Source organism: Zalophus californianus, chromosome 8 (assembly GCF_009762305.2).
Source record: "Zalophus californianus isolate mZalCal1 chromosome 8, mZalCal1.pri.v2, whole genome shotgun sequence".
Classification (NCBI taxonomy): Eukaryota; Metazoa; Chordata; class Mammalia; order Carnivora; family Otariidae; genus Zalophus; species Zalophus californianus.
Genome location: NC_045602.1, coordinates 50343508 through 50370443, shown reverse-complemented (window position 1 = coordinate 50370443; position 26936 = coordinate 50343508). Strand labels below are relative to the sequence as shown.

The 26936-nt window shown below is 54.6% G+C and overlaps 1 protein-coding gene across 1 annotated transcript; it reads right to left on the bottom strand.

Moving 5' to 3' along the window:
* Positions 1 to 1402: 1402 nt before the first annotated feature.
* Positions 1403 to 25787, bottom strand: FBXO41 (F-box protein 41). Its single transcript, XM_027624261.2, has 13 exons — positions 25526 to 25787; positions 12246 to 13289; positions 10423 to 10648; positions 9873 to 9946; positions 9250 to 9608; positions 8179 to 8420; positions 7867 to 7982; positions 7584 to 7736; positions 7330 to 7425; positions 5826 to 5944; positions 5489 to 5647; positions 3903 to 4018; positions 1403 to 3769 (listed from the first exon to the last, which is right to left on the bottom strand). Exons 2-13 carry the CDS (start codon positions 13148 to 13150, stop codon positions 3707 to 3709), a joined length of 2628 nt encoding a protein of 875 aa, XP_027480062.1. The 5' UTR covers positions 13151 to 13289; positions 25526 to 25787; the 3' UTR covers positions 1403 to 3706.
* Positions 25788 to 26936: the final 1149 nt, after the last annotated feature.

Genomic DNA, 26936 nt, shown 5'->3' with positions numbered 1-26936 from the left:
CCCGCCAGGGCAGAGTTGAGGCCAGGCCAAGCCCCACTGGAACTATGCCAGCAACGGCAGACAAGGCTTGGGCTTGTGGTGGGGAAGCCTGCCTGATTGTCAGGGCAGTCTTGGGACTGGCCAGGGTCCCGGGGGGTTAGGGAAGGAATAGGAGCTGGTTGCCCTGGTATTCCGGTCTTCACCCAATCCTAAACCTTACCCTCAGGCAAAAGCTGCAGATGAATACACTTGTCCGGGAATAAATACATACACACGATACACAGCAGTATATACAGAAATGCAGGCCTGGAACAAGGCTGGGTGAGAAAGCATAACTACCAGGGTTAAAGAGAGAAGTGCCAGGCCCCTGGAGGAGGGACTGATAGGCTGGACAGATCAGTTTGAGTTAACTCCTCTGGGCAGGGGAGGACCTGCCCCCACTCGCCATCTCTGCTGTCTTCATCCCAAGCCCCCAAGGAATTGGGTCTTTGGCACCAATAGTCCCTCTGGGAAGGTCTTCAGCCTAGCACCTTAAAGGGACTAGGGCCTGGGCCGCTTCCCACCCGTGGCCCAAAGGACCAGGGCAATAGGCAGGACCCAACGGCAAAGGATGGAGCCAAACCTTGGAGCAGCAGGCCTTGGGAGGGAAGTGGCTTTTTGTTTTTGAAGCGCTTCTTGAGGGGCTGGCTCAAACCGCTCTCACGGGACCAGGAAGTCCTGGGCTGCCTTGGTCCCTAGGTGGTTTCTTGGCCAGTGGAAAGCCACAGTTCTGGGCAGCACCCTTCCTCTCTCCCAGGGGTCAGATGTATACAGCGTCTCCTTCGTTCCCTGCTAGTGCCATGGGGAAGCAGCCCAAAGCCTGATGAAGTGCTCAAGCTGAGTGTGCCAAGCCTCCCAGATGCTGGGTCCAGGCCATATTGCCGGGAGAGGTGTAGGGACACCCGAGTGCTGGTGCCCATGGGACCTCTACATGTGCCTGGGACCCCTAGAGCAGGGCCTGCTTCGATTTGCTCTCAGATACTCCTCTCCTTCGCATCTTACTAGGTGTGAGATACAGAGGTGGAAGCTCCTTTGAGTGAATGAAGGATCAGGTGCTTCAGGAATGGCCAGACCCTCCATCCCCGTTACCCATCCTCAGCCATGCTCTGTGGTTGCCAGAGAAGTGAACAAATGGAGCATCCCTGCAAACAAGCTCCCTGTACAGCAGCAGGGCTCATCCCCCTGTGAGTCAAAAAATAGCTTCGAGTTGGGGGACAAGGGGCCCACACCCTGCCACTTCTAGGCATGCATGAAGTCCAGCCTGCGTGAGTCTGTGAGTCCCCGTCAGCAGGGGCTGGGGCCGATGCCATATGTACTCCTACACATCCTTCACACACTCAGCTGGGAGGTACAGGGTGGGGACTTCTGGCCAAACTTCCTACCAGTGGGGGGGGGGGGGGGTGGCCTGTTCACTCTTCTGCCCTCAGTGCTGGTGGTGCTCAGGGCTGTTGCACCAATGAATGACTGAATGAATGAATGACTGGGTGAATGAACCTACTCCTAGAATCAGTCCTTTCAGCACTGCCTTTCTCCCACTCTAGCTCACTGCCCGTGCACCCTGACCTCCTTTTCCAGGACTGATGCCAGACATTCCAGTGGGTACCCACCCAGGGAGAAATTGCCCAAAGTCTTGTGTTTAGGGATGGAAGCTTTCTGGGGCAAAAATCCCTCAGTAAGGCAGGCTCAGGCCAAGCAGGGCATCCCTTTGTGCTTTGTCCAGGAGATGGGGAGGGCAGCACCTCTGATCCTAGGGTCTTGAGCAGGAGCTGTAGAGGGTATAGTTGGCAAGGCAAGACAGATGTACCCAGGGCACCCCCATATCCCTTCCAGGCCCCTGGAGGACAGAGAAAAGTTGTGCTTCTTCCTGCAACTCCTGGGGACAGGGCCAGGGAGGTGGAAGCCAGTGGGGCCAGCTGCTCTGTGGGGGGGGGGTGCCACTCAGCCAAAGCTTTGTGCAGGACTGGACAGGGAGTTGCCAACAGGACACCCTTGGTATTTGGGGTCTTCAAAGGGCGAGGCCAGAAGGAGCTGGGACAGAGCTGCATGTGGAGTTAGGGGAGCTGGATACTGAGCCTGTGGGGTCTCAGTCTGAAGGACTCATTACAGGGTAACCCAGGGCTGGGTCTTGATGTCCAGGATGTAGCAGAAAGGTCCCTGGAAAGGGCTGAGAAACGAGAAGTCCAGCCCCAGCCAGGACCAGCAGCCTAATGGTTAGGGCAGAACTGGCCCCTGTATAGGAAATTAGGAAACCCTAAGATGGATCAAGGTTAATGTTTGAAAGAATTTTCCAAGTGAATGTTAGTGGGACCCAAGGCCTCTACACCACTATGGGAGTTCTGAGAGGAGGAACTGCAGAGACCTGAGTCTTTGGGAGCGTTAGTGCCAGAACCTGGTTTTACCAGAACCGTGCAAGAGTCAGTGAAAAACCCCATTTGCATTCTGTGGTTTCTAAGCCAAGTGGCTCTGGCTCAGGCCCCAGCACCGTGCCTAGGCAGAAGCACTCCAGCAGAGCCCACAGCCCATGGGGCCCGTGAAGACTGAGGAGGGAAGCAAGTCTGATGAGGCTGCTCTTCCTCTTCTTTGGCTTCATGGGTGTGGTTCCCTACCAAGACCACGTTCTTCAAGCAAGCTAGCCAGACAAGGAAGCAAACCAAATTCCCTCCTGGCTTCCTCCAGGCCCCAGCACAGAAGGCAGTGACTCCCTGCCACCCACAGTCCTGGGGACCCAGAGGCCATTAGATTCCTGCCCAAGCACCAGAAAGACATTTCTTGAGGACAGGAACTGCTGCTCACTGCTGCTAAGGTTTCCCAGAGCTAGGACCTTACCCCTCCAGAGGCTCAGGATCGGTGGAAGGTATAGAAACATGCACCTTTTACCTCTGAACTTAGCTCTGGTGTGTCATGAGGGTTGTGGTGGCTGAGAGGAAGGGTCTTGTTTCTACAGCAATAAAAACTAGGTTTTCTCTACTTGGCAATATCCCCCCTTTGAGAGTGGTGGTTTCAATATCCTGGGGAAAAGTTCTGGATGAATGTTTTGCCATTCCAAGCCCATTCCCACTACCTTGCTGCACCCCCGCCCCCCACTTTTGGCTGACCACATTCCCAGACCCATAGGCTTATCTGTGTTACCTCTGGGGAACGTGGACCCAGAGCCTAGGCAGGATGTCTGAAGGGGATGCCCCACAGAGGGCTGGAACAGGGCAGGAGGAAAAGAGCCCTCCTTGCCAAGTCTGAGCTGCTTTGGGGAGCCCCCTCTGGCTGGGGCCTAGCAGAGGCCCCTGACCGGGAGGCTGGGCCTCAGGAAGGGGGGGCCGGCCCCGGTAGCCTGAGCAACCGAGGAGCCACTCCGTGGTTGCAGGTCCTGAGGGCGATGACACCAGGTGCTGGTGGTGACTCAGCTCCTTGCTGGCGGTGCCCAGAAGGATGCTCCAGTGGGGGTGGGGTGGGGGGGGTGGAGTGGGGGTCGGAGGGCAGCTTCTGTCCAAGCCCCTGCCCTGAAGAGGCAGTGCCCAGGGTCAGGCCTGTTGCTCCACGGTCCCAGGAGGAGGACAGGAAACTCAACCCTTCCCTGGAAACCAGGGATAACACTAGGCCTCTGAAGGTCTAGTCCAAATCAGGGTCCCTCTGGAGGTCCAAAGAGAGTGCCCTGGTGTGGGGCTGGCAGGGGCCCTGCCGCCCCCCACCCGGGTTAGCAGCCGCCGTCCACCTTGATGTGCAGGATCTTAGAGAAGCCGGGCCTCCGTCGTAGGGCCTGTAGACCGAACCCTGGGTTAGTTCCCCTTGGGGTCAGGCAAGTGGGGCCCTCCCATTACACACCCAGGTCACCAACTCCAGCCTAGGGATGTCACCTAGGGTCTTGGGTGGCCTAAGAGCCAACTCCTCACCTGGAGTTTTGTCACCATATCCTCAAACAGCTTCTGGGCCTCGGGACTGCTGGGCTCTTTGAAATAATCAGCAATCCCAATCTGGACCACAATGGACTTGAGGTTCCGGCAAATGCCTGAGAAAAGGTGGGTAATAAGGTGATGGCTGGGCAATGGGACTGCTGCTTCTCCTATTACTACTTAATGAAACCAGAACCCTACAGAGAGATGGCCACGTGCCAGGCACTGGGCACCACGTAGAGGAGAGCAGGCCTGTGGCACCCAGAGGGTCAACCAGATGGGGGTTGGGGCCGGGGGAGGAGGGCAAGGTCATACAGCAGAGGCTGCAGTGGACTCTGGGACGATGAGTGGGCAACAGCCAATTGTGCAGAGGCTCTAGGAGCTTCCCTGGCAGAGGGGACAGTTGTACCATGGCCTGGCCATCTGGAAATGAATTCAAGGACAGAGTGGCTGGAGTGAGGCTATTGGGTCTTCTCTGGAACATGGAAGAGGGGAGACAGGCAGCAAACAAGTTGAGAGCAGAGGGCTTAAGGGACCAGATGTTGCCATGAAGGCAGTGGAGGAGGAGGAAAGTCAGGAGGCTGAGAGGGTTCTGGAGGTCATGATTTTGGAGGCTGAGCAGTTAGTCTGGTGGTCAGTCCAGGGCCAGGCCATGAGGCTGAAGGGGAGGGAAGAAGAGGGTCCTGGAAACAATGAGATTGTCAAGGAATCTGCAGGGCTCAGGACTTAGGTGTGACCAGGGCCTCAGGAAGGGGGGGCCTGCCCCAGTAGCCTGAGCAACTGAGGAGCCACTCTGTGGTTACTGCAGGTCCTGAGGGCGATGACACCAGGTGCTGGTGGTGACTCAGCTCCTTGCTGGCTGTGCCCAGAAGGATGCTCCAGTTGGGGGGGTGGAGCGGGGTTCGGAGGGCAGCTTCCTGAAGGAGTGTGAGCAGCCCCAGCTGGGCGCCCATGTCCTCAGGGAAGGTGGAAGAATGGTCAGGAGTGGGGCAGGTGGCTAGGGGTTGGTGGGGTCAGAGGAGGCATGTTGGAGTCTACAGTAGCACGGAGAGAGGGGTCTTCACCCTGAGAATGGTCCTGGCAGGGCTCATATACATTATCTCATTTAACCCTCCCACCCATTCCAGAAGGTCCGCTTAGAAGATGGGGATACAGAAGCCAGAGAAGTAGAGTAACTTGCCCAGTCACACAGCTAATAAGCAGTAGAGCCAACATCGAGACCTACATCAGTCCAGCTCCAGGACCTGTATTCCTAACCCGTCTGTTCTGCCCCTGCCCTTGGCCAGAGGCTCACGAGGAACAGGTCATATCTCGTATCTCCCATGGGGGTTGAGCAAAGGGCAATAAAGATCTGTGGAACTGAACCATTTGGACCAGTGCTAGCAGGCCTCGAATGCCACACTGGCCTCAGAAGACCCTGGTGGCGAGGCTAGGATTAGCACCCTGGTCAGTCTGTCCCCCACGTCCACCCATGCTGGTGCTTGCTGACGAGAACAGGGAATTGCATATGCTACTTGCTGACAAGGCATGGTAAGAGGGGACAGTGGACACCCCCCCCCCCCGCCGGCCGCATTCCCATTGCTCACTGTTGAAATGCAGCAGGGCCTTGGGGGTGACGGGGGTGGCCGTGAGCACCAACATCTCCAGTCCCTTCAGACCCTCCCGGCAGACCTCAGCTGCCACCTCCTGGGTGATCTCCGACACATGGTCCAGCTCCAGGACCTGCAGCCGCATGCAGTTTCTTGCTAGGAAGAGAAGGAAGAGGGGAGGTCCTGCTGACAAACTCCCCAGGTCGCCTCCGGCCCGGTGCCTCCGAGCTCCTGCCACCACCCAGGCCGCAGCCTCAAGCCCCTCTGGGATTCCGGTGTCGCACCCACGCCTGCTTCCCACCACCCTCCGCCCCAGTCCCAAGGAAAGACTCACCAAGTGACGCCAGGCCCTGCACCCCACAGCCAGCACCCCCAACCCCCAGGGCCCGAAGGTGCGGCCAACAGCGACCAATCATCTGCAGGCAGCGGTTACTGAAGCGCGTGGGCTGCTGGCTGGAGAATGGGGCAGAGAGAGGGCTGTCAAGGAAGCTTCTGGTTGCACGGCACCCCGAACCTGCTCCTCTTTCATGTCCCTTGTTCAGGCTGGGGCCCCACCAACCACCCAGCTGCTCAAGTTAGAAACCTGGGATCATCCCTGACCCTTCCTTACCACCTGCCGAGACCTACAGATTCTGATTCCTGAATAAGTTCAAAGCACAGTTCACACCACCATCCATATTCATGTGGATTCATCTAGTCTCTGTGCCAATTCAACCGGCACGGTGCTGACAGCGAGCCACTCATTCTATGTTCTCTCACTCAGTCATTCAACAAATGGGCCTCAAGTGTCTACTAGCACCAAGAATAACCGAGCTGGGCCCCGGGGACACAGTGGTGACAGTATAGACGTGGTCCGTGCCCTCAACGAGGGGGGCGGGGGAGGACACAACATAACCAGTCTGATGTGATCCTGTCTTTAAGATCAGAAATACTGCAAAGGCTTCCCGAGCACTTCCTAAGTAAAATGCAAAAATCTGACCCCCTTACGCAGGACCTTCCTAACCTTGCCCCCACCTTCCTCTCCACACTCATTGCTCCACCCTGCCCATCACTCACACCAACCCGGCCATTTCCCTGAACACCTCGTTCCTCAACATTCGCCCAGGCAGTGGGTTCCTGGTGTCTGCCACGCACCTGGTACCAGGGATATGGGAACGGACATTCACAGCCCCAACCTGGAGAACTGCTAGTACCGCGGAGACTCAGATATTATTGCAAAACAAACTACAGCAGGTGTCAAAAAGAGCGGAGGCACCACAGGAATGGGGGCAGGGGAGCAGGGACAGATTCCGCCAGGTGGCAGGGAAGGACATGGGATGCCCCGAGAGGAGCTGTCGTGCGGAGAGAGGCCTTGGAGGACAGAGTGCAGGGACAAAGAAGTCTGGTTTGAGGAACACCAAGTTGTGAATGAATGATCTGGATTCTCCGACAACCAGCTCTTTTGTGTATGCTACATCGACCTCCCTGAACGGCCTTTCACGTGCCAAACAAACGTGGCTATTTCTAGCTAGTGTTGACTGAACACTTATATATACTCTTTATAGACACATCTCATCTGAGCCAGCTACGGTCCCACTAAGGCTGAAAAATCTCGAATATCACCTTCACTTTGCAGTAGAGAAACTGAGGCATGACTGGATTTCTCTCCGTCACACTGCCAGTGAGCCAGGACATCACCCCAAGCCTGATTTTGAAGCTCTGCTCCCAACAGCTAAATACACAGACTGATGAATGTGAATCTGTCTCCCCAGCCAGCTTTTGGAATGGCCCAGATCTGCTCAGTCCTCAGCCAGCCCCGGCTCAACCCCTGGCCCCTCCCAACCCCTGCTGGGGCTCACCAAGGGTGAAGTGGCGCCACCTGGAGGGAGACAATCTCTCTGCAGCCTGCGCCCAGGGCCCAAATGACCTCATGGCCCACGGGGTCTGTGGCGCTCCTGTTGAAAAGAAAGAGCTGGGACCGCCCACCCTGGTGGCTTCTGCTCCCTGCCCTTGGACCAGAGGACTCTTGGGTCCCCTTGCCTGAGAGCCCTGGGGGAAAAGTATGCAGACCCCAGGGACCCGCTCGGCCGGAGGTCCAGAGGGTGTGGACTACCTGTAGGTGACCGCCTGCAGGGCGCGGCAGTAGCAGCTGGCCAGCCAGAGGGAGCGGTCGGTGAGAATGTTGGGACAGTGGGAGATGCGCAGGATCAGCAGATTCCCCCCCGCCGCCTTCAACAGGGACTCCAGCCCCGCCTCGAGGCAGCCCCTGGGGATGGCCAAGAGGTCAGGGCACCGCTTGTGGCCACTCCCTCCCCGGGGAAGCACCGTCCCCCCCAGAACTCCAGGTGTGCACGCAGTAAGACCCCCCCCCCCCGGCCCACCCACCACCGCCTCACCGGGTGCTCCGCGCGTACTCTTCCTTGCTCTCCTTCTTGCCCCGCTGCCGGGGCTTCAAGTTCTGCAGGGTCAGCGAGTGCGCCTGGGTGCACCACTGAGCCAGCATGGCCAGGAACTGCAGGGAAAGAGGGGTTGCCTGCCGATGAAGGGGCCTGATCTTGGCTGGCTGGAGGGAGACCCCATGAGAGCATTTGGGGGAGCGAGGCTGAAGCTAGGGTGTTGGAAGGGGCGCAAGGGCCAGACCTCGAGGGCCCAGATTCTGCTGGGAGAAAGGTGGGTTCACAGCAGGGGCGGTGGGCGGGGACAGGCACCTTGGAACAGACGCGGGCGTTCTCGAGCAGCACCCGTGTCCAGACCGCGGGGTGGCGAGCCACGAAGCGCCAGTCCCGGCAGACCTCGGCCGCGTGCAGCAGCGTGCGTGTGTCCAGGTAGGTGAAGATGCAGAACAGGGCGGCTCGCATCTTGAGGATCTCCGGGCTGATGACCTCGTTGGAGCAGGAGGGGCTGCCCCTCTCCGCTCGCCGACCCCGCCCACTGCCTCCCTCAGGGCGGGCTGCACGGTACCAGAGGGTCAGAGATCAGTGTGGAGGGTCAAAGGCCAATGTGGGGGTGTGGGTGGGGAGGTGGGGTAGGAGCCACAGAAGGGACAAGTATGAAAGACCCATGCTGGGGGACTGGTGACTTGGGAGGAAGGACAAGGGGCCTTTGCTTCCCCCTCCTCTGCACACCCCATCTCTAATTATACACATTAGAAAAAGGTGAGCCTTCCTCAAGTAAACTGTCTTTTTAAGATCATACATCCTCACATTGTCCAAACTCAGCCCCTAGGCAAAGCAACTGAGTCAAGTCTAGGAAAGGCAAGGGTTTGGAGGGTGAGGGTACAGATGGATAGAAACCCAGCCTCTGTGAAGAGAAGGCCAGGGCGAGGCTGCCCAGAACGGTCACTCAAGAGCAGCCATGCACCTGACCTGAGCCCTCTAACCTCCTGACCCTGACCCACCCACATATGCACATGGCCTTGTGCATATACAGAAGGGGGCTCTCCCTGCTGTTCCAGGGACTTCAGTCTGCAGTTAACACTCAGCTACTCTCCCGTAAATGTCAACAACGAGCCATGTGAATGGACCCCCTGAGATGTGGCATCCTTGTGCAGTCCCCACCATGAGCACCCCTGTGCTGCAGCACTGCTCTGTCTCATGAGTTCCTTGCCCAGGCTCCCAGGGCACTTGTAGGAGAGTTTGTCATCCTCACAGCAGGAAGTCTGGGACAAGGGGAAACAGGTGCAGGAGCCCAAGAGATCTACTGCCCCAGCCCTGTGTCCCCTTAGAGGGCCCAGCGCCAAAGAAAGACTGGCCCCTCTGGCCTACCCTTCCAGGACTCACCTGAGAGCCGGCAGCTGCTCAGTGGCCCAGCCAGAGCAGGCCCAGGGCGGGGGGCATCTGAGGGGCCCTCAGCCTCTGACTCCGTGGTTCGGGAGCCCACGTCCGAGACATCACCCTCCTCCCCCTCCGTGCTGTGTCGGCGGGGTCTGCGCTGCCAGTTCTGGATGGCCTGGCGCCGCAGGCCTGAGCTGCGAGGGGCCTGGGTGCGCTCCGAGCCACCGTTGGCAGCCTGGGCCCGTGTGCCCAAGCCCCCAGGGCCACTGTCCTCGGGGGCCCCCTCTTCTGGCCGGGGTAGCTCCAGACTGTCACTGTCATAGCAGCCTGAGCTCTGGGATGCAGCGGGGACACGGCTGGAGGCCCTGGGGTGGGGTGGACCAGACGGTGAGGAGTGAGGGGCACCAGGTCTGCCCAAAGTCCCCAGGCCACCCCTACCGAGGGCAACCCCCCGCCCTACTTTCCAAGAGCCCCCTTCCAAGAGTGTGGAAAGGCAGACGGAGGTGACCCGAGGAGTATGGGGAAAGGAGAAGGAGCCAAGGCCCCAGATGGGCCAGCCGTCCAGGGGGCCGGTGGGTCTTTCCAAGGTGAGGGTGGGCTGTGTGGGACGGGCCAGGCCCGAGGCTTACCCTGTGCTGGGAGAGGAGCCATGCCTCGACACGGCGTATGTGCTAGGCATGGCCAGGCCCGCGTGGTGTTCTCGCTGTGGGCCCCCAGAGCGGGAGGGAAAGGCGGGGCATGGGGGCAGCAGAGGAAGCAAGAGGATGAGAAGGAGCAGGAGAAACAGGGCACAAGATGGAGAGAAGAGAGGAGGGAGAGGAGAGAGAAGGAAAAAAGTTGGGAAAGATGGACAAATAGACAGACAGACAGCCCAGAAAGGCAGGCTCACCAGCCCCCTCCCCACACCCACCCAGCACCCCAGACCCTGGCCTGTGGCTCCTGGGCTCTCATTTGGGCAGAGAAGGGCCCCTGAGCACCAGGGGAGCTGGATCACACCTCACTGGCTCACGGCCTCAGGGGCCCTTCTGCCCAATCAGAGGGGCACCCCTGTTCCTGGACCCCTCCTTCAGGCCCAGAGTCTGCTCGTGGGGAAGAGCCAAAGAAGGGAAGCATGGAGCATAACAGGGGGACGCTAGGCCGTGTGCGCGGTGGGACTGGAGGGGGCAGGTGGGCGCTCACCATTCTGCCGGGGCCCCGGGTAACAGGCCCAGCGCCACTTCCTCCCCCTCCGCGGCCCAGGCTGGCACTCGGGGTGCTGCCACAGCTGCTGCTGATGACCTGCAGCTGCCGCTCGGCGCGGTCCGCACGCTCCAGCAGCTCCTCGATGAACTGCTGCAGCCGCAGCTTGGCACTGGCCTCCCGCGCCGCCGTCTCCTTCAGGAACTGGTCAATCTGCACCACCTCCCTGGGCCCGGAGCAGTCTTTCAGCCCCGTGCCTGGCTGCCCACCCACCCTCTGGAGGAAACCCTGAGCGGGAGGGAGAGACACGGGCACAGCTGCCCGGGTTGTCTGCTCACGCCCACGTGGGTGCCCGCAGATGTACAGGCCCGGGCACAAGGTCCCCCACCAAGGCACACACAGAAATGCAACCGTACACCCACCCCGGGTCACACACTCATGCCCCACTGACCCAGGCCCGACGCTCCTGCCAGGCACCTGTACTCCCCATGGAAACACTCTGTCATACGCAGTCACACTCAGAGCCGCCTTCTCCGTCCGGATACACTCTTGGGCACACAGCCACACACACTCATGTACACGTGCTCATGTCATGTTCACTTGCAGGCATACACACAGTCTGAGCCAGGTACAGTTCTGCTCACACATTCCAACACACACACACACACACACACACACACACACACTTTCAGAAACATTCTCAGATGCAGAAATCTCAGGGAAGTACACACAGCACACTTCAGAGTCACTTGAGCATTTACTCCCAAATGTATTCACATTCAACATTCACTGAGCACCTTCCAGGTGTCAGGCACTGTTCTAGGTATTTAGGGATACAGCTGTGGATAGACTAAGGAAAGCTCCTGCCCCCATGGAGCCTATATCACAATAGGGGGTAGATAAATACCATCCATATATTTCACCATTCTACATTTAAAGACCAGGGAAATAAGAAGCCAGCAAAGAACGCTGAGAAGGAGCAGACAAAAAGGAGAGTGTCCTGGAAGTCAAGTGAAGAAAGTGTTTCAGGGATCAGCTGTGTCAAATGCTGCTGATAGGCTGAGGTGATGATGAGTGGGCCTTGGTGACATGAAGGTCATTGGTGACGTGGAGGACAGTGGTGGTGGTGGACATCTCTCTAATCAGAGGGGATTCAAGAGAGAAAGTGGAGAAGGAAATTGGAGACAAGGAGTATAAATTTTCATAGAGTTGTTCTGGAAGGAGAGAAAAGAGGCAGTAGCCCAAGGGGGCACTGGGGTTATGGTGGATGGGAGAAACAACCTCCTGTTTGGTGGCTTTCAGGAATGATACAGTTGGGGCGCCTGGGTGGCTCGGTTCTGCTTCTCCCTCTCCCACTCCCCCTGCTTGTGTTCCCTCTCTCGCTGTGTCTCTCTCTGTCAAATAAATAAAATCTTAAAAAAAAAAAAGGAATGATACAGATGACAAGGAAAATCTGATGATGGCAAAGAGGAGAGCAGAATTGTGCCACGTCTTTGAGTAGGCAAAAGAGCAGAGGATCTGCTGCCACAATGCAGGGGCTGGCCTTGGCTAGGGAAAGAGTTTTCACGGGCAGGCATGCGAGCATACTTGCATGTCTTCACAGTCCCAAACACATACCGTCATGACGCTCTTGGCCCCACACACACCACCATCACATGCTTTTGGCCACAGATGCCACAGTACAAAGCCACGGCCACACAGACACACACACACAGCCACACTCAGTCCCACTCAAGGTGGGGGCAGCGGCAGCGACACACACGGTCACTCAATCGGGAACATTCACGGGCACACCCGCCCACAGGGCCCTGCGGGCCACTCACTGCTGCTTGCGGCTCAGCTCCTGTTCCTTGTGCACCAGGTCCTGCTTGAGCGAGGCCAGCAGCTCCACGCTCACGTCCACCTGGCGCGAGAGCTCGGATGCCCGCTCCTCCAGCTCCTCCTTCTCGCGCCCCAGGCGGGCGCTCTCCTGCCGCGCCGTCTCCAGCTCCGCCGCCTTGCGCTCCAGCTCGGCCTGCAGCCGACCCACCTGGCCCGCGATCTTCTGCTCCACCTCCTCGCTCAGCCGCTCCAGCCGCCGGTCCACCTCCAGCTTCTCCAGCGCGCGGATCTTGAGGCGCGCCAGGCCCTCCTCGTAAGCCACATCGGCCGGCGAGGGGGACGCGGGCGAGGCGGAGGCGGGCCCGGGGCCCGGCCCCGGCGGCGGCGTCGAGCAAGCCGAGGAGGCCACGGACTTGCGCGCGAACAGCTCCCCCAGCGGGATCTCGATCTCGCGCAGCGCGTAGCGCGCGGCGGCGGCGGCGGCGGCGGCGGGCACGAGGCCCGGCTCGGCCAGCTCCTCGCACGGCAGGCTGGCGGGCACGAGGTCGCCGGCGAAGTGGGCGAGGGGCGCGTGGTGGTGATGGTGGTGCAGCAGGTGCGGCGCGGCGGGCGATGGGCCGGCCGCCTGCTCCTTGCCCTGGAAGGACGTGCTCTCGAAGACCTCGCGCCGGGCGCCGGGCACGGCCAGCAGGGCGGCGGGCTCGGGCGTCAGCGGGAAGCCCGAGGCGGCGGCGGCGGCGGCGGCCGCGGCCGCGGCGCCGTCGCAGATGCTGTTGGTCTTGGAGAGGATGTAGAGCGTCTCGTACGTGTGGCTGTACTCCAGGTGAGCACGCAGCGACGACAGGCTCCGGAAGCGCTTGTGCTCCCCGCAGCGGGGGCAGCGGTATGGCAGGTCCAGCGAGGCCATGGCCCCGCCGCCCCCGCGGCGCCCCGGCTCCACCGCGGCCGACCCCGCCGGTCAGCCGGGCGCGCTCATGGGGGGCCGCGGGCGAGCCCCCCTGCGCGGTCAGGAAGGCTCAGGGCGCCGGCGGCCAGAGGCGAGGAGGCTGGAAGAGAGGGAGTAAGCCTTAGGAGGGTGGTCTCCCCCGCGCGTGAGGAAACTGAGTTCCCCAGGAAACTCGCGCCCATAATGGAGGGGCGAGGGGATCCCAGTGGCTTGACCTCCCAGAGGGGGCTGGCCTGCTCTGGTACCTGCGGGAGGGCCTGTACATGTACGACAATGAGAAAGAATGAGAATTCTTTAAGGGGGGAAAAAGCATTCATTATACTTATAATACTTCCAACCTATATTCCAACTAGACATAACCCAAGTGCCCATCACCAGTAGACTGGATGAATTGTGATATGTCCGTAGTGGAATTTTATCCAGCAATAAGGAAAGGAAGCACTGGGACATGCAACAACATGGATGAATCCATTCAATATTACGCTGCATAAAAGAAGCCAGAGCAGAGTGCACACTGTAGGATTCCATACATACGGAGTTCAAGAACAGACTAAATTGATCATGACATAAGTCAGAATAGAGGTTACCCCCTGGAGACTATAAACTGAGAAGGGACAGGAGGGAACCTTTTGTGATGCTGAAAATGTTCTAGATCTTGATCCGAGTGGTGGTTATACGTGTGAATACATATGTAAACAATCAAGCGATATATGTAAGGCTAGTGTACCATATGTATTTGGCTGTATGTATCTTACATCTGAAAAAAATCCTTAAAGGAAGATGCTTACTTCCATGTCATGCAAACCATACCCATCAGACAGACTGGACTGTTGGTACCATGTTGCAGTGACTAAATTGTCACCTCACCAGATGATACCCGTGTGCGTGTCACTGTTTATTCCTGTCCTGCTTCTGTACCTTCCCATCACTGCCACTCTAGGCAGGTAGGTCCTTTTTTAGAGTCCTTTGCTAGGTCGATCTCCAGTAAGCGCCCTGCCCCTTTGTTCCAAGGGCCACCATATTTGTCCTCTTCAGGCCCCTTCTAGCACAAACTACCACCCTTCCTGACATCCTACCCCCGGTCACCCTCAACTTCCACTGCCCCTCCTCCCTCATCTCTGGCTTCTGGTCACACCTCCTCTGCCTCGTGGAATCTCTACCCCATTCATCCCTACCCTCCTCCTCCTAACTGCCAGCCACCCTCCGCTGTCACGGTGCTCCTCTGGGTCACAGACCACCTGCTTATCAATCCAGTTGTCATCAAGACTCTTCACCCAGTTGGTCCCTTGGCTGATACTACTGACCACTCCATCTTCCCAGGCTGCCATGAAGCCGCCCGTTTGGGTTCTCCAACCTCGTCTTCCTACTGCCTTCTGAATCTTCCCGATGAGAGGTCCACCCTGACACCCTCTTTGCGTCTGCCCTCTCCCTGGCAGTCTGGTTTGCTCCCACATGTTCACTCCCAGCTTTAAGCCATTGACTCTCAGCTCTGCCTCACCATCCTGACCTGCTCTGGAGTTTCCTTTGCCTTCAGGCATTTCCACGTGGAGGTATGGGTGACTGTTCCCTTTACCAGCCCAGCACCCAGTCCTTCTCCTGGTAAAATCACTCTGCTTTGACCTTGGAGAACCATTCTTCCTTCCCCACTTTCTCAGTCCACATGGCCTGAGTGGGGGTTGATGGTCCACCCCGGCTCTAGGGGTAAGAAAGTGATACAGACCTGACCAAACAGAGTCCTGGGATGGGCAGAGATCACCCAAGTTGAGTCCGTGAGGCATTCCTCCCTCCAGGACTTCTCTGAACCACTGGGGAAAAGCATCCTCTTTGGGCTCAGGTTTCTAAGCTAATGGGGCAGGCTAGAGCTGCAAGTGCTATCTTTGCCTCTTTGGGGAGGAACCTCCTGGGAATGAAGCCAATGCAGAGAAGCAGAACGGATACGGAGACAGAGGTTTCTCACAGACACTGTTTGAGATCCTGGTCTAGTGCGTGAACCAATCCATTCTCTTCATTGCTTAAGCCATTTGGAGTTGGGTCTGTGGTACCTGCACTAGAAAAAAGTCCTAACCCAGAAATTAGAATAAGAAATGGACTTTTTTAAAAGGAATAGACCCTAAGGAGGAATAAGCTAAACTAGGAGGGGAAGTAAGATGGTACCACCTCCCCGCTCAGAAGTTGGTGAGCCCTGCTACCCAGCAGCAAAGCAGCCGATGAAACTCTCCCCCGGTCTCTGGAGCTCAGATGATGTTCCTACCTGGAACTTTAGGGGGCCTGTAGAAAAATGTCACCATGTTGGGGTGTGGCGTCCCCCATGGCCTCAGTAAGGCCCAACAAGAAAGAGACACACTCCGGCTGAAAGGGGCACCTCTGAAAGCAGAGAGGAAGAAAATGCTGCTTTGCTTAGAGAGGCGCTTTCTGCCTGAGGCCAGTAATCCAATATGGCTGAGAGATAATTAAGAGCCAGTTCTCTGCTTCCAGCTAAAGTCAGCTCAAGCAAAGACAGGGAGGCTGGAAACACAGAGAGAGACAAACCTGGGCCCTGACAGGCTCTTGACTCCTCAGGCCCTTCAAGAACCCCTCCTGCTGTGCCCTCCCAGCTCGACAGAAGCAACCATTGCTTTCACCAAAACAGCCTTCCACTGCCTTCCACTGGGGTGCAGCTTGAGTGGGAGGGGGCAATGAACTCTGCCTCCCACCCTAGACGAAGGGTTTGCATTGCCCTGCGGCAGAAGCCTAGCCAGAAGCAACAGAACCATGGGCTCCTGGGATGGGCAGAGCACCAAGGGCTGCTGCTAAGAGACAACCCCTGCTCCCCCCCGCCCCCCCCCCCAGCCCCGAACACTGTCACCAGGGACTTGATTCAAGAATTACAACTTCCAATGAGGTCTCTAGTTTGGTTAATGGCTCTGGGGATAACTGAACGTAAATTGACTGAAAGCTTCCTAATGATTAAGGGGATCGTATTGCCAGAAAAACCCACAAACCTGGAAAACAAAGGCCAGGGATTACTCAGGATTACTCATTACTCCTAATGTTCCCCACCCCTTAAACCTGCACCAGTGGGAGGTGAGCCCCCAATGCCCCTTTTCTGCATGGCACAGAGCATGAAGGACAAGGGAGGCTCTTGGAAATGGCAGAACCAAAGCAGCCAGAAACAGGAGTCAGGGAACCCCGTCCTCACCAACTAGTCAAGCATGTGGACCACATATGGGTCTGTGACCACTGACTGTTTCTCCTCATCTCCCCTCTTCACCTGGGAGGGTTTTGTACGTTCAGCTATCCGATCTTTCCTCCATCATAGTGTGGCCATAAGCTGAAAGACCATGAGGGGCTAGCTCAGTACCCTCCCAAAGAGACAGCCCATCACCAAGATCTTGAATTGGGGCTGGACGTGCTAAGTGGATGAGAAGTTGGAACATCTCCTTCGGGAGATGGGACAAGTGTATTTTAAGTTTTGTGAGGGACAGTTGTGTTATGATAAACAGAAGCACTTTAAAAATTGTACAAGAAGCAGGATCTGTGTAGATCTTGTTCAGGGGTGGGATGCAGTAGACATTTATTCATTTTTGCTGTTCAGCTCCAGTCCCCCTTTGTGGCTAGACCCGGTTTTCCTTTGGAGAACTATTCCCCCCACTTTGGGTTGGGCTCAGAGGGGAGTGCCTATAACCTCAGCCTGTTCATCAGTCACAGCGATCACTCATCCTGGGCACATTTCCCACTCGAGGCCGGTACAGCCCCTCCAGGACCTGTGCCCAGCTGGTAGAATGTGAGCCTGGAGCGGCTCGTGGCCATTTCTGTCCTCCTTGGGCAAGAAGAACACAAAGACTCCTGATGACCTCTCTTGAACATCCAGATCCAGATGTGCCTGAAACTTCAATCCAGGACTTGTCACTTGTGAGAGGCAGCAAATTCTTTTTGTAGCCCAAATCGTTTGACTTGGTTGCCAGTCACCAGTAATGCAACTCTAGACTAACACAATGACCGCCGGTGTCAAAAAGCAAATCTTGGACTTGCCCTCACCCACTCCCTGTTTTCCTTCAACGGTGCCACTGTCCTCCCAGTCACACCACACCACTGGCCATCTGGACTTCGCTCTCCGCTCACCAGCAAGGCCTGTTGACTTTTTTCTTCAGCGGTTCTCCTCTCCTGCTCTGTGCTCTTCCTCACACCCAGAGAGCTGGCCCGGGCTTCAGCTCGGGGCCCTCTTCTGTCCCCTATTAGGCACCAGACTCCTCTGTCTACAGACCACTCCTGCTCCTGCTCTTTCAGTGGCTCCCAGCATCTCCCAACTGCAGCCCAACTCAGCCTCACCTTTGGCCTCACTGGACTCTTGCCAAGTTGAGAGTAAAACGTGTCCTGGCTGTTTTACTGGCCTTTCTCTGATTACTATAGCTGGATATATTTTTTACACATTTAGCAGTCGTTTACATTTCTTTGGTGACTTTGCCTATGCACTATTTTGCTCACTTTTATATTGAACATTCATATTTTCTGAGTGACTTTCAAAGGCTTTTCCTAATATCGATCCCTTGTCATTTATATGCTACAAATGGTGTTCTCCAGTGTGTTGATTGGCTTATTTACAGTCTTTACTGGTACAATAAAGCTGATAGTTTGCTTCAGTAAAAATCTTTAGGATTTCTGATTTTGTTATCATGCTTAGTAAGTCCAGCCCTACCTGAAGACTATATAAACAGTTATATATGTTTTCTTTTTGTACCTTGCGATTACCTTTTTTTAAAAGTCTAGAACAATTTTTTAAATTAAGGGCCTTAAACAAATAACCATAACACCATAAAGTGACAGTGACTTGGTAGCATGCAAATACTTCAAGCTGTATGGTTTCCTTTTATACGGTGGAGTTTTAAAATCCAAAAATTTTTGGTATGCATGGTGAGACAAGGATTTAAAAAAACACAACTTTTTGTTATGGACATTTTCACACATATTCAGAAATACAATATGATGCTAAACTCCTATGTACCCATGATCCAACTTCAGCAGTGACCAACTTACGACAATTCTGTTTCATCTGTACACCTGACCCCCTGCCTTGCACTTCCCCCACCCCCACCACTGGATAATTTCAAGCAAATCCAAAATTTTGTATTATTTTACCCAAAAAGTACTTTAGTACCTATAAGAAAGGACTTAAATTTCTTTTTAAAAAAAATACTTAGTCACTATTTTAACATCACCATCATTTAGGTATATTAAAACCAAAAAGTAGCCTCAAGAGGTAAATCCAGAAGACAGTTCTCTGAAAAGACCAACAAAATAAATTCTGGCAAATCTGTTCAAAGTGCAAAAAAAAAAAGAAAGAAAACAAATACATAACACTATGAATGAGAAAAGGGATACAACCACTCACAGAGATTTTTTTTTTTAATTACTAAAATGCGACCAGGTACAACTCTTGGCCCAAATTTTTGAAAATCTGGATGAACTGAATATTTTTCTAGGAAAATATGAATTATCAAAATTGACTCAAGAAGAAAGGGAAAACCTGAATAGATTAATAACTATAGATAAAATTGAAGAAGTTGGCAAAGTAACCAGAGATGTTATAAATAGAATTCAGCTCACACACACATAACTGTTCGGGAACTGTTCTGTAACGTACGGTCAGCCTGGTATCAGGGCACCTGTGTGTACCTACCCATTCCAACTAAGTGCTGGTCCCTTCTGTGGGGGCACTTTCAGGGCATCAGAACCGGCCAGCCTTTCCCCTCCACATAATACTTTTGAAGCATCTTTTTCCTGCCCAGCACCCTGCTAGCCAGGCTCTGAGAAAGGGGAAAGTCTGTGTGTGGATGTGCAAGGTAGAAGAAGGAAGGGGCTTCTCAGGTCCAGGTGGCTCTTCACCTGAAGCCAGCCTGCCCCACAGTTTCCCTCCATAGGCTGGAGCAGAGGAATGACTATGATTCATTCTTAGGAATATTTTTGCCTAGATGTATACACTTACTCAGCATGAGCATAAGCTTTGCTCGAATGCAGGCAAGAAGGTGATAGAGGGAGGGGGAGGCAGAAGAGGAAGAAAAAGAAAAATAGAAGTGTTGCCTGTTCAAATTCGATCACAGTCCTGTATTATTAGTATCATGATAAAACAGTTGGTGATTTTCCTTTGCATTCTAGTCTCCCCAAATCAGCAACCTCTAAGACCAGCCCTAAGACCAGCTTCCTTTTTCAGCCAGGACCTTCCCTCTTCTGAAATGCCTATCTCATGTCTCCTTTCTTCTAAGTCCAGCTGAAGGTTTTCATTGGGTAGAAGGATTCTCCAGGCTGAACCAGAGGTATTGACTTTTTTTTTTTTTTAAGGTTTTCAGGTCTGTGAGTCTCATCTCCTCAAACAAGGCCAACCATCTCAAGATGTGTGTCTTCTCTGGCTCCTGTCTACTGTCACATTCTCATGGACTCTGCCAGAAACACAGAGAATCTTGCGCTTTCATGGCTTCCACTACCACATAGGCCCTGAGAATTCCTGCAGTGGACATTCGTATTTTTATCTGCTCGGCAAGCCTTCTTCACCTTCCGGTGATACAACATCTCATTCTTTCTCTGGTAAGCTGCCCCTCTCCACTCCCTGTTTCTGACAGGGCTGCATGACCCAAGCCTGGCCAGTCCTGGCGCCCCCATCTCTTTGGCCACAATGAATGACCCCAGAAGGGACACATTCCTCAAGCTGAGCCAACAGAGAATGTAAGTGAAAGATTGAGGAGTCTCTTGTTCCTCTGGGATCCCATGCTAGGATGATGAAGCTGTCTATGGCTTTGTGTACCCTCCACCTACCACATGGAGAAAGCCCATGTGTGGTGGGGGGAAAATTATGGCAATAGAGTGAAGCTGAGCCAAGAGCTGGAAAGAGTCCTCACCACATTTTTGAGAACCCAAGTATGGTCATGTCCCCAACCCACTCATCCCCCTTCTTTCCAATTATTTAAGTTGGTATACATCCCTTTTTGCAGGAAGTAATTTGAATGGGATTTCTGTCCCTTGTGAGCAAAAGTCCTAACATTCTCGCAAATTGGTATTTCTAGCCTAGAATTCTCCCGAGCTTTACTAAAGCATGAATTGATTCATGTTACATTTATTGAGTCCCTGCTCTGTGCCATGAACTGTATCAGGTGCCATGCTGGGTATGTTGAGGACACGCAGACCAACAAGATCCAGATCTTGCCTTCAAACAGCTTGTGGTCTCCCGGGACAGACTGAGGTATTAGATGATACAGTCATGAAATTAATGCTATGTAAGAACATGGGATTCGACACTCAGCTTGAGGAATTGCGGGACTGGGGAGCCCCCAGAGGTGGTAGCATCTAGGATGACTCTGGAAGAGCAAAGTAGAGTCAGGGGAGGACGTGTAATTATGAGGTTGGGGGAGGGGAAGAAAGGAGAGTATCATGATAAAACAGTTGGTGATTTTCTGAGCATGGAGAACAGGATCCACAAGGACAAAAAAGCATGCCTCCCTCTGGGAACTAAAACATAAGCTCTGTCCCAGTCACTGCTACTTTCCCAGCATTTCCAACACTGTGTGGCATGGGGTAGCTGCTCAGGTAAGTGTTTGCGGAATGAAGGAACGGCCAGGACTTAATCAGAGGTACAACTGAGAGAACAGCCTACCGAGGGTCAAGGTCAGGAAGAAGGCTGTTAGAAGTAGAAACTGTTAGCCAAGGCAGTGGGAGCTCAATGAGGAGAAGAATGGATATGGGAGCAGCATAGGAAGGGGAGTCGAGAAGGCTTGGTGACAGAATGATTGTGGCTGGTATTAAGTGGAGTGAGGATCAAACTCAGGTTTGGGTTTTGAGCATCTAAGTAGATGGGGCTGTGGTTCAGTTAGGAGGAAAAGTGAAGCAAGGCAAGTTTGGGGGAGAGATCAATTTGGTTGTAGATTCCATGAGTTTGAGGTTCCAGTGGGCCCTGGAAGTAGAGACAGTCAGTACATAGTTTGTGACACGGAGCCAAAAATACAGTTTTGGCACCTTAAGCATAAAAGTGGATGAGTAGGATCAGGGAGAGGGTGCAGAGAAAGGAGAGCAGCGGAGAGGTGAATCCTCAGAGAGGTGGAGGAAGGAGAAAGAACCAAGAAGTTCCTAAGAACCAGCAGAAGCAATGGCAATTGTGGCGGGAAACCTTTGGGAAGAGGGGATGTCAAGGAGGGAAGGAGTGGGCCGTAGCGTAAACAACAGAAGTTGACAACACAAGTCAGAGAAGAGGAGCAAAGAGTCCACTGGGGACTTCAGGGAGCCCCGCTTTGATGAGCCTGGCCGATGGGGTTGAGGGGAGAGTGAGGCAGAGACAGTGAGTGGACACAGGAAGCTCAACTGTGAAGTGGGAAGAGGCAGTGTGAGAGATTCCAAAAGGAGCGTTCAAGATGAGAGACACCTGAACACATTTAAATGCTGCTTAGAGATAACCTAATTCTAATCTATACCGTCACTTCCACTAGCTCGAGGCACACATAACCCAATGCCTTAGACCTGACATTTAGAGCAATTCTTTTTTTTTTTCTTTTTTAAGTGCTCCTAACAAGCAGCCTGTAGAGAGGGAGAGGATGAAAAGGTTGATATTTTAATGTAGGTGGCTCAGAGCTTAATATGGCTAATAATGAACTCACAATACCACGATATTCACCTTCAAGACTGCTTCTTTCTCCTGTTTCCCATCTTAACCAACATCTTCATTATCTACTCTGCACCTTGGATGCAACCCCCCAAGGCATCTCTGAATTCTCAAAGTCCCCCTCAGACCTCATCAATCACTACTTTTTGTAATATTGCCTTCTAAATATTTGATTCTATTGCCTCTAGTCCCTACCCCAGACCATAATTACCCCCTTCTATCTGGTCTGCTGACATTATTGCTAACTGTAGTCTCTAACTCCGCCAGCTTTCAATTTTCATGTTTTCTGCAAATACAGATCCAGTCTTACCACTCTTCTTCTCAAATAAATCTCTGAGGGCAGGCCATTTTCTGGGAGGTAAAGTCCACCGTGCTTTGACTGCCCCCAAGGTGGGCCAGGACCCAACCACCACTCAGCCTTGCCAGCCTAGCGTTTGCATCTGCTTCCCATGTGCATCCTTAATGGGCGCTGTGGGGCTTAGCTTCCCCGAGAAGTGCCATGTGCTGTCACACTCTTAAGTCTTGGCTCATGCTGGTCCCTCTTACTGGGATTCCCTTCTCCGAACTGTGAATTCTGCAGGCCCAGCTCAAATGCTAGCCATTCCATGAAGCCTTCTTCTACTCCCTCCTTCAGCTCAAATCACATCCCAGCATGAATCACTCCTTATCACAGCTCTTCACATATGGTAACAGGTGTCACATGCTGGATGGTCATGGACCTGTTTGCACATCAGATCCCACCCTATGCAGACACTGGAGGGCAAGGACAATGTAAATGATTCACCTTCACACCTTCCTCCCACACAGAAGACATCAGTATATCATTCTTAGAGGAATCACACTGAATAATGGATGAACTGATTGATTTCATGTAGCCAAAGTGATTTCTACCACTCATTGTCATGGAACTGGATGAATCTGGTTATAATTAAGTCAATCTAAGAATCACCTGGAATAACAAGTGCTTCCCTGGCTCTGCTTACTTCCCACCCACTGGGAAGTAAGAACCTGCTGTGTCTTCTTGACTCTGTCACTCTAGCAGAGCTCCACAGTTTAGGGCTTCTCTGCTTCATTCTAGTTTATCCAACCAGCAGAAAGATGTCAAACAGGGGCACCTGGGTGGCTCAGTCGGTTACGACTTGATTTTGGCACAGGTCATGATGTCAGGGTCGTGAGACCAAGCCCCTCTATGGGCTCCACTCAGCGGGGAGTCTGCTTGAGATTCTCTCCCTCTCCCTCTGCTGCTCCCCCTGCTTGTGTGTGCTCGCTCTCTTCTCTCACAAATAAATAAAATCTTAAAAAAAAAAAAAAGATGTCAAACACAAGGGTCATGCCAGCCACTGGAGACACAAAGATGAATAAGGCAGTCACACCCTCAAGATGCTTACAGTCTAATAATCTGAACAGTGAACATTTACCTACTAATTATTCTGGTCAGATACCACGTTTCTCATTTAATCCTCAGTGCTGCCACGTAGGTGGTATTGTCTCTATTTTAGAAGGAGGAAAGTGAGGCTCAGAGTGGCCAAATCACTTGCCCAAGGCCAGGAAGTGACTGTAACAGACTGTTGCTTTGATGGCATCCCTGGAACCATGCCTCCCAGGATTCTTGCCCTTATGGGGTCCCCTCCCATACTGACTCAGAGCTTGGCCGTGTGACTTGTTTTGGCCAATGGGACATTAGCAAGCCTGATGCAGGCAGAGGCTTGATAAGCAATTGTACCAGAGGGCTTGTCCTCTTGGAATACTTCCATTTGGGATTCAGCTGCCATATAAAAAACAGGCTAAATTACTGACTGATTAGATGCCACATGTAGAGAGACCCTGGAGGTTGAAAGGCCATCCTGACGTTCCCTTTCAGCCAGTCCCTCAACTGAATGCTGCTGAGAGGTGCCGTGTGAGCCCACAGCCACAGCCACAGTCATGGCCAACCCACAGACCATGAAAAATAATACATCACTGTTGTCTTAAGCCCCTAAATTCTGGGGTGGTTTGTTACACACCAGTGAATGAGTGGATAGGCTAGGATTTGAACCAAGTACTACCTGACTGACTTCAAAACCCATGCTCTCAGTCTTAACATATGTTCCTTCTGATTGGGAGTAGAATGTCACACCGACTCTACTCTCTGGCCCACAGTAGCGCTCAATAAATATTTGTTGAATGAATGAATGAAGGTAGTGGTGGGCTTCCAGAGAGGCAGGAAAAGTCCAGGGAACTCAAAGGCAGGATGGTAATTACCTTTCAACAACCATAACCCCCTTCCAGCCACAAATATTCCAAAAACAAAAATATGCTAGGCATCCCTAAATCTAGAAACAAGTGTGTGGATATCACAAAACTTCCTCTCTGTCTCTCTGTCTCTTTCTCTATTAAATTCAGGTCAGGCAAAATTGAGAAGTTAGCAGAGTTTGGTTTTTGATGGTCATTCTCCCTGCCTCTCAGGTCCTCCTCTACCTCTCACTTGGCCTTCTGGGACCAACAGCTCTTTCTCCCTCTTTGCATAAAAAACCACATGCAGGAAAGAAGCAGAGAAGGTGGAACTTACAGAAATGGGGTAGAAAGATTTGGTTGTTAATAGGTGGCTTTACAGGCAAAAGAAATGAAGCTCTAAGCTCGGTGCTTTCAGGAGACATCTGCCAGCAGGTGGAGGAGGTGTTCTAAGGATAGGGAGACAGCTGGAAGTGTCCCTGTGGATGGAGAATAAAGGAATGCCCCCTGACTCTCTAAATCCCTCCAAATCCCCCAAGAAGGAGGGGCTTCTGGCTCTCCGCACCTGGGGTTGTGGCCACATGTGTACCTCCCAGAGCAGTCACTATAGCCTATAGCTTATAGTGAAGACCCTACAGGGGTCAGTGCATCCAGTTCCCTGCTTCCTGGCAGCCCTGACTGCCTTTTCTGTTCTAAGCTCCCCTTCACTCTTGTGCTCCTGCAAACGCGCACACACCTCCCAAGGTCACACACACATGGCTCCAGCACCTGGATCCCACACCCAGAAAACCATCTGGGCCCCTCCTCACCGCACATTCAACCTAAGGAGAGAGCAGGCCCCACTCCTACTCACAGGCACACCATGGCAAGTGCACACAGGCGCCGTGTCACACACCCATGCAAAGCAATGCAGTGAGGAGCACACATCCAGACCACTGTGGACAGTCACCAACGGAGGCACTGGGAGATGAGGAGAGAGAAACATGCTTGCACACACATGCACACCTCCTGATCGTCCAGACTATCACACGTGCACACCGGCACGCACACAGACACCCAAAGCCTCCCACCCTCAGACTCCCGCACAGGTGCCCAGCCAGGCCTCAACACCAAGCCCCTCCCCCACCCCTTTTCAGAAGCAGGTGGAGAGGGCTGGGTTTTAGGGCTCTCCCCTTCCTCCTCCCTCCCTCTGGCCCTGCTCTCTAAGGTCCAGAGTCCCAGGGGGGTCTGGAGCCCGCCCCCGCCCTCCAACCTGGCTCGGGGAGCGACTGGCGAGAAGAGGGGGATGGGAAGCCTGGTCTCCAAAACGTTCTGATTTTAATTCCTTAAATTAACCCCTTCCTTGCCTCTGGCCTGGCCTGCCCAGAATCCCTCCCGGTCCGGCAGCGTCGTGGGCCTCCCGAGGGCTGTGGGGGAGAAGCAAGAGGAGGAGGCAGCGGCTGGGGTCCTCCCTGCCTTCTCTCTCCAGGAGCGGTCCCGCAGCGCGCCCATGACTCTGCCCTTACCTCCTCCACCCCGCGGCGAGGCCAGGCCCCGCAGCCCTCGGCTGGGGGTGCACAGGCAGCCCCCGCGTGCCGGGTCCAGATGCAGGGCCGCCCTGGGGCCTCGGATCTCGTTCCCCTCCGCAGCCTCGGGTGGCCGCCGCGGCTTGCGCCCCCGCCTCCCTCTCGGGGCGGGGGCGGCCGAGCCTCCCAGCCAGTCGCAGCGGGAGGGGCACACAAACCGGGTGGGGGAAGGATGGAGGAGGAGGAGGAGGGAGGAGGAGGGGGCTCGCGGCCCGAGGAAAGGAAGAGAAGGGGGAGGGAGGCAGCGAGGAGGTGGGGCGGAGCCGGCCCCTCCTTCGGGGCGGGCTCTCCTGCGAGCTGGGGAGCGGCAGATGCCGCCAGAAGCGGCTGCGCCGGGACCCCACGTTTTCCGCTGAAGGTGGCTTCGATGGGGGAGGGGTCCGCGGCGCCGTCCTGGGGGTGCAGGGACCGCTGGGCCGCACTCTTCCTGGGTCCGGGTCTTCCAGACTCCCGGCACCGCCCAGTGCACTCTCCCTGCCCCAGGCACCTCTTCTGCCCACCTTTAATTCAAATCTCTCAGCCCTAGCCCTACCACCCCGACTGGGCCTGCTTCCACTCAGGGCAGATCCCGGGGGCGTTGCGGGGGGCCGCTTCTGTGGGTCAGGAAGAGGGCGGGGGCGCTGCACTGCTCCTGGGATATGCGCCACGGTCACTAAACAGCCTCATGGGCCGCGCCCTAGGTTGTGCACTCAGCGACCTGGATCCAGCCAGATGCTTGGTCTCCGCCGAGACTGCTTGAGTCAATACCCTCTGGGCATCCCTAGGGAACCAGGAAAGCTGAGAGTGGTTGCTTTGCCAGGACTCAATTTTGCCCTTGAGGATACCATCGAGGAGAAATTGTCCCCATCACAAATCCCATCCCGGACCTAGAGCGGGAGAAAAGAGGCAGAGAGACAGTGGCCTGTGGCTTTGGTTCCTTCCCACCCCCACCCCCCACCACACCCCGACTCCCACCTCCCAACCCCCCTACCCTGCCTTGAACTTGGTTAGGAGAGAAGCCCAGCTCCCTAGGACTTGAGCATCTAGAGGGCTAGAGGGCCCTTGGCTTAAGGCCTATCTAGCCACTGAAGCAGGAACAATCTAGCTGTCCTAGGCTTGGAGGAAGTTCACAGGGCTGCAGTGGGGCCTGAGAAATCAGACATGGCCTTAGGGCTATCAAGCCCAGGGCTGCGCTGGGCTTTGGAGGAGGAAAAGGGGAGATGGAATTTCAGGCTGTGGATAGTACTTGGGCAAAGGCACAGAGATGAGCTCCCGCAAGGCCTGAGCACCAAGGCTATGAGGGGCAGTCTGGCTGCCACAGCACAGAAATCCAACATAACCCGAGGATTCTCCAATAAATGAGGCTGACAGG

Excerpts from the sequence above, each read along its gene's own strand:
- FBXO41 (XM_027624261.2), bottom strand. The coding sequence starts at position 13,150 with ATGGCCTCGCTGGACCTGCCATACCGCTGCCCCCGCTGCGGGGAGCAC. Across the intron at positions 7,737-7,866 it reads GAGTACGCGCGGAGCACCCG|GGGCTGCCTCGAGGCGGGGC; the intron begins GTGAGGCGGTGG and ends GGCCATCCCCAG. Across the intron at positions 3,770-3,902 it reads ATATGGTGACAAAACTCCAG|GCCCTACGACGGAGGCCCGG; the intron begins GTGAGGAGTTGG and ends TTCGGTCTACAG.